Genomic DNA, 6,999 nt, shown 5'->3' on the forward strand with positions numbered 1-6,999 from the left:
TGGGGGTCTCTGCTGGCTGCAACCCCCATCCCTGCCTCCCTGCAGCGTGGCCAGAGGCTCAGCACCGCGGAAGAACCTAACCTCGCTCCATAGAAAATAATTTATTGAAATCACAGCTATACAGGGGTGGGCAGCGCAGCCCCAGCCTCGGCCCCAGCCGCCCGCGCTCCCCGCGGCACGGACAGACGGACACGCTGCCGTATGTACAGAGTTTACATGGAATAAATAAGGGGCATGTACAGAGGAGTGGGAGCGGGTGCCGTGGCCGGGACCCCTCAACGCTGCTGGCCGCCCGCCCCAGGTCCAGCGCCCCGACGGGGCTCAGGGCCGCGCGCCCTGCTCGATCTGCTGGTGCTGGCTGCGCACGGCGAAGCGGTTGACGTGCACGGGGATGGGCACCACGATCTTGGGGTTGCGGACGGGCTCGCCCGAGCGGTTGCTGACGTTGCCCGCCTTGATGCGTTTCCACTTGGCGCGGCGGTTCTGGAACCAGATCTTGACCTGCACCTCGCTCAGCTTCAGGGCGTGCGCGATCTGCGAGCGCTCCGTCAGGCTCAGGTACTTCTTGCAGTGGAATTCCTTCTCCAGCTCCAGCAGCTGCTCGCTGGTGAAGGCCGTCCGCCGCCGCCGGCTCTTCCCGGCCGTGGAGCCCGGTGGAGCCTGCTCAGCCGCGGGGCCCCCCTTGCCCTTGCCCTTGGTGCCCAGCGCGCTGGCGGCCGCCCTGTCCAGGAAAGGTTCCTCCTCGCTGTCGCCCGCCGAGCTCTCCTCCTCCCGCTCGCTGCACGGCGTCGCCGCCGACTTCACCTCCGCCTTCTCCTCGTCCGAGCTGTACGCCTTCCCGTCTGTGGGGCACAGAGCATCAGCACCCGCCGCCTGCGCCCACCGAGGGGCCCCTGCGCCCACCGAGCACCCGGAGCCTCTGGAGAAGCAGCTTCCCAGGATGCACGCTCAGTCCCACCACGCGTGTCACCGTCCCCATCCCACAACCCATCCACGCCAGCATCCCTGCCTCGTTCCCGCAGAGCACACCGCAGCCTTTCCAGGGTTCATCCAGACCTCGGCATCCAGAAAGAAGTTCTGCTCCTTGCCCCTTGGCTCCTCTGTCCCATCCCAATGCATCAGCCCATGGATCATATTCACCCAGCAAGAACCCAGGCAGGAGGAGCTGAGGGAACACCCTGCAAACAGCAGTCTGAGCCAGTTCCAGCCTGGCAACGTCTCCCCAGGGCTCCCCTTCCTTCATCCCAGGGTGCAGGGAACAAGGTGCTGATGCCCAGGGCTTGTTTCCCACCACCAGCCGGTGCAGAGGGGCGGGATGGGGCTGCCAGCATCCCTCAAAGGACAGGACCTCATCCTGGGCCACCCAGACAGGAGGCAGCACTCGGACCTCCACCCTCACTTCTATTCCACTGCCTGCAAGGATGTTGATAGGGTATAGGGGTATGGATCCTCTTCTTGCCAGCTTCTTGTGTCCCACGCTGCTGCCTGAATGACTGTGCGACTAGGGAGCAAGGGGGGACAAGGCTGGGAGGCAGCGGGGAGGAAAGAGGCCTGGAAGACAGTCACAGCATGGGTAGAAGGGCTCCAACAAAGACCTTGCAGGAGATCAAGTGAGAAGATGCTCCCAGCCACAGCCAAGGGTGATGGAGGGAGAGGAGTCACAGCTACACACAAGCAGATGAAGAAGCTTTTCTGACATGTTGAGACTAAAAGGGACCAGAAAACTCTCCAAGCCTGACTGGCAGGAATTGCTGCTGGAAGGAGCTGATCCTGAAGTGCTGCCACTCTCCAAAGAGCATCCAGGTCCTGGCATGTGCAGCACGGGCAGCTGGATCCATGGGCAGCTGGATCCATGGGCAGCTGGATCCATGGGCAGCTCACCTCATCTCAGGGGGAAAGGCAGAGCAGCCTTGAGGCACCTGAAGGTGCAGGGTGGTGAAAACACAAGCAGTAACTGCAGGAAACTGCCTGATCCCAGGAGATGCTCTAGGAGTCCTGGCTGCTGCGGAGCTCCCACACCCCTTGCCAGTCCTGCAAGTCCTGGTGGCTTTGCAGAGCTGGAATCATCTCCCTGCTCCTCCTGCTCCGTCTCTATTCCGCTGCAGAAGAAGAGGCAGCGACCTCTTTCTTTTTGAGGGTGAGGGTCGGGGGGTGGCATAAAAGACCCAGAGAATTCGTGCTGGTGGGGCTGCCTCTGGACACTCACCTCTGAACCAGACCCCACCGGTCTCTAGCAGACCAGCATGTCTCGTGGCTTCGTTATCAAAGGGATGAATTTGCAGCAAGGAGCTCAGAACCCGCTGGTGGCAGAGCCTAAACCAGAGGTTTTCCCAAGGAAAATGGATCTATGGGACTGTCAGTCACCAAGATTGTCCCCATTGAGGAAGCAAAGAAGGCAGAGAACCCACCCGCTTGTGGGAGAACGTGCTGAATGGGGGGTGAAGCTGCCGTGAAGGAAAGATTTGGGACTTTGGAAAAGCAAATAGGAAGGCAGCAGATGAAAAATAGGTTTGAGCAGCTGCTTTGATCTCCACCAAGTCCCAGCTGTTTGTTGGTCTTGTTACGGATGTGGTGGGCAAGGTGAGAGGTCACAGGTATCAAAGGTATTCAAGCAGGAGCAGGGAGGCTTGGATCAGGATGGGTGACAGCCAGAAGAGCTCTTTGTTATATTCATAGAATCATGGAATGGTTTGGGGTGGAAGGGACCTCAAAGCCCATCCAGTCCCACCCCTGCCATGGGCAGGGACACCTCCCACTGGATCAGGGGCTCCAAGCCCCATCCAACTGGCCTTGAACCCCTCCAGGGATGGGGCAGCCACCCCTGCTCTGGGCAGCCTGAGCCAGGGCCTCCCCACCCTCACAGAAGAACATTTCTCCCTAAGATCTCATCTCAATCTCCCCTCTTTCAGCTCAAAACCGTTCCCCCTCGTCCTGTCCCTGCCCTCCCTGACAAAGAGCCCTCCCCATCTTCACAGGGAACCCAGAACCTCACCCTGCCCCTGACCGGGCGTGCAGTTACCACCTAAACCCAAGGGAGAGTCTCAGACCACTGCCTGGGTCGCGGTGGAGACCTCCCCAGGTCAGGGACACCCTCGGAAGACGTGTGGAGAGATGGGGTGTTGAGGACCTTTATCCCAGGGGTCATTCTTTCCGTTGCAGCTGCAGCAACAGACCAGACTCAGAGCTTCGCTGCTTCTTGCCATCAGCTCCCCTACGCACCTCTCCTCTCCCCAGGAGTGTGACAGCAGCTGGAAGCGAGTTTGAAACACGAGATGCAGGGAAAGAGGTCCTGGAACAGAGCATCGGCTCCTTCGTCTCCTCCAGCAAACGACTGATCTTGTCTCCACTGGCACCTGCACGATGGAGACGCTAACGGAGCCTGGGGACAGATGTCATCACTTTAGGGTATTGATGTCAGTAAAACAGACAAAAGGAGGCGTTTCTGCTTCACCTGGTCCTTCTGCAGAACAGAGCTCTGAGGAGCTCCTTGCCCCAGGATGCGGCTGGTGCCAAGTGTCTCTCTCCCTTCTGGTGGACGCCAGGGGAGCCTCGATAAGGTCACGGAAGAGGAGCCGGTCAAAGGTTACTGAATATGCAGAAACACCACCTGGCTCGGGAAGCCCGAGGCGCAGGCGGCTGGATGCGAGGGAAGTGTCACTGCAGAGAGCATCGCACAGGTTGCGCTCTCTTGCTCCTCCCTGGACAATTGCTTTTGGCCAGGGCCACAGGTAGGATGCCGGCACAAGCTGTATTATAGAGAGGTTTTTGATGCCTCCTTTTGACACCAGTCGTGTTTCTCTTCCTTAATTGTGGGAAAAGCCCACAGCACCCTGGCTCTCATCTAAGATGGCTGGTGAAACAAACCCTGTTGTCCATCCCCAAGGGTCTTGGAGGGTACAGTCAGGAGAAACATTGGGTCAAGGAGAAGGGGGGCACGTCGGGTCTGACAAATCCCCTTGGACCTGGGCAGAGCAGCCCCAAGAGGCAGGTCCGTGCGGGCACCTGCTGGTGCAGAAGGTCAAGAATCCTTCACAGCTCCAGAGCGAGCGCGGTGCTCGGAGACGGCAACTCAGCAGCCGTGAACACATCGCGGCAGCAAAGCTTATTTCCTTCCATCGTACGAGTCAGCCGCAATGGGGCACGACTCAGAGACGAGAGCAAGATACCTCGCTATCGGGAGCGGCCGCTGCCTGGGACAGCTCATCCGAGTCCCTTGGGAGGAGAGGACGCGCTCGGCTTCGCTGCGGAGGAGCCAGGATGGGAAGCGAGCCCAGCACAGTTCGTTTCCCCACAGACTGGGAAGATGCGGTCACACAGGGAGCGGGATTTGGTCAGGGCAGGGCTCTCCCCGAGGAGATTCTCCAACAAAAGGGACTCAGCCCAGAGGCCGGGGAGCACCAAACCCCCATGACCCAGCGGGGAGGCAAAAGGCCCTGGTTGCCCTGCTGAGGGGTTGGTTCAGGGGGAACCTGAGTGAGGGATGGGGTCTCCTGAGGGAAGAGCGAGGCAGGGCAAGGAAAAGACCTGGGATGAAGCAGGAGAGGCCGATGAGCAAGAAGCAGCACAGACTCCTCAGCACACATCGATGCTGAGGAGCGTGTGAGACAAAGGTAGATGTCAGGGGTGAGCAGGGAGGCAGCGCAGACTGTGTCTGTCCCACTCTGGCCACGGGACGGGCACCTCGAGCCCTTTTCTGAGGGAGCTGAGGTGGGAGAGGGCAAGAGCTGGATGATAAATACGGAGCAACAAGTCACGGAGGCTGGTGCCCGCATGCTGGAGGGAGCGGCTGCGGCTCACAAAGGCAACGACCCCACAACCGCCCTTGGCCAACACCCAGTGGGGTCCCAGCAGCGGAGTCACCGTCTGCCTGAGCCGCTGGGCAAAGCCGGAGCTGAGGCTGTGGGCACAGGGGGAACAGGGGAGCGGGGAGGGGAGCAGCCGAGGGAGGCGAAAGGGAGAGGAGCAAAGCAGAACGGGGCCAGGGGAGCAAGGGGAGAAGGGGAGAGGAGAGAAGGGGAGAGGAGAGAAGGGGAGAGGAGAGAAGGGGAGAGGAGAGAAGGGGAGAGGAGAGAAGGGGAGAGGAGAGAAGGGGAGAGGAGAGAAGGGGAGAGGAGAGAAGGGGAGAGGAGTAGTGGAGGGAGGTGAAAGGGAGAGGAGCGAAGGGGAGAAGGGTGAGCAGAGTGGAGCAGCAGAAGGAGGTAAAAGGGAGAGGAGCAAAGTGGAGCAGGGCAAAGGGGAGCAGAGTAGTGGAGGGAGGTAAAAGGGAGCAGGGTGAGGGGAAGTGAAGCAGTGGAGGGAGGTGAAGGGGAGAGGGGCTGAGGGGGAGAGGGTCAGGGCAGCCGCCCGGGAGCGGGGGCTGCCCCGGGGGTCTCGGAGCAGTGACAGCGAACAGGGAGCCCCGAGCGCCGCCACTCACGGCACCGTGCGGGGAGCGGCCGCAGCTGCACCGGGGGGGATGCGGGCACCGGGGGGGATGCTCGCCGTCCTGCATCCCGGTGCCTCGGAGAGCTCCGCGCCGCCCCGGTCCCGGTGCCCCCCCAGCCCGGTCCTGCTTGGCTCCGGTCCCCTCCAGCTGCAGCTCCGGTCCCCACAAGCTCGGTCCCGTCTGGCTCCGGTGCTGCCCGGTCCCGCTCCGCTCCGTCTCCCGCTGCCCCCGGTGCCCTCGGGCTGCAGCTCCGGCCCCGGTGCCCGCCGGCCGGGGGTCCAGACTCCGTTGCCCCGGTCCTTCTCGCCCCGGACCCTCCCGCCCCCTCCCCGCATCCCGGTTGCGGAGTCTCCCTCCCCCCCGGGGAAGTTGCGGCGGCTGCGGGGCCGTCGCGGGGCGGAGGAGCCGCCGTCCCGGTGCTCCCGGTGCTCCCGGCTGGGGACGGGGCTGCGGAGAGCGGGGACCGGGGGCCCCGGGAGCAGGGTGGGGGGGGTCCGCCCGGCGCGGTTCGTACCTGCCAGCCCGGGGAAGGGGTCCGGGAAGGGCAGCGGCGGCTCCTGGGGTCCCTTGTCGCGCCCCGGCGGCGGCTCCTCCGCCTCCAGCCCCTCGGGGCCCCGTCGGCAGCCGCCGTCGCCCCGCGGCGGGGGCAGCTCCTGCGAGGGGTAGAAGCCGTCGGGGGGCTCGGAGAAGCCGGGCAGGGCGGTGGTGAGCGCCACCATGGACGGGACGGCCTGTCCCAGCCCGCAGAAGGTGTTGGAGAGGCGGCCGGCGAAGGAGGCGAGCGGGGCGAGCGGCGGCAGCCCCGGCTGCAGCGGCGCCGGCGGCAGCACCAGCGGCCGGTACGGCATGAACATGGGGTACCCGGTGTACAGCAGGTGCCCCGAGCGCGGCGGCGGCGGCCCGATCAGAGAGTCGATGGAGAAGGCGGCGCCGGGGCCGCTGGGTCTCTGCATGGCGAGCGGCTGCTGCCCCGGCGACCCGCGGCGCCGCCAACTCGCCCCGAGCGACCACCGGGCCCCCCGAGCGCCCCCGGCGCCGCCCGCTGCCCGGGGACACCGGCCCGGGGGCTCCGGTGACACCGGCCCGGGGGCTCCCGGTGAGACCTTCCCGGGGGCCCCCGGTGAGACCACCTCGAGGGCTCCCGGTGCCCGGTGAGACCTTCCCGAGGGCTCCGGTGACGCCTTCCCGGGGGCTCCGGTGCCCGGCGAGAGCTGCCACCCGAGGGCTCCCGGTGACACCTTCCCGGGGGCTCCCGGTGCCCGGCGAGCGCTACCGCCCGAGGGCTCCGGTTAGAGCCGCCCGGGGGCTCCGGTGCCCGGCAAGAGCCGCTTCCCGGTGCCCTGCGGGAGCCGCCGCTCGAGAGCTGCCCGAGGGCTCCCGGTGAGACGTACTCGGGGGCTCCGGTGCCCGGCGAGAGCTGCTGCTTGAGGGCTCCCGGTGACGCCTCCTCGAGGGCTCCCGGTGCCCGGCGAGAGCCGCCGCCCGAGGGCTCCCGGTGAGCCCTTCCCGAGGCTCCGGTGCCCGCCGAGAGCCGCCGCTCGCCTCCCGCTCCGGCGCTCGCCCGCTCGGTTGTC

The 6,999-nt window shown here is 64.7% G+C and overlaps 1 protein-coding gene across 1 annotated transcript; it reads right to left on the minus strand.

The window, feature by feature from the left end:
* Nucleotides 1–321: 321 nt before the first annotated feature.
* On the minus strand, nucleotides 322–6,387 carry GBX1 (gastrulation brain homeobox 1). Its single transcript, XM_069859102.1, has 2 exons — nucleotides 5,940–6,387; nucleotides 322–842 (listed from the first exon to the last, which is right to left on the minus strand). Exons 1-2 carry the CDS (start codon nucleotides 6,376–6,378, stop codon nucleotides 322–324), a joined length of 960 nt encoding a protein of 319 aa, XP_069715203.1. The 5' UTR covers nucleotides 6,379–6,387.
* Nucleotides 6,388–6,999: the final 612 nt, after the last annotated feature.

The sequence above is a fragment of the Phaenicophaeus curvirostris genome, chromosome 6, assembly GCF_032191515.1.
Source record: "Phaenicophaeus curvirostris isolate KB17595 chromosome 6, BPBGC_Pcur_1.0, whole genome shotgun sequence".
NCBI lineage: Eukaryota > Metazoa > Chordata > Aves > Cuculiformes > Cuculidae > Phaenicophaeus > Phaenicophaeus curvirostris.

Excerpts from the sequence above, each read along its gene's own strand:
- GBX1 (XM_069859102.1), bottom strand. The coding sequence starts at position 6,378 with ATGCAGAGACCCAGCGGCCCCGGCGCCGCCTTCTCCATCGACTCTCTG. Across the intron at positions 843-5,939 it reads CCCCTTCCCCGGGCTGGCAG|ACGGGAAGGCGTACAGCTCG; the intron begins GTACGAACCGCG and ends TGTGCCCCACAG.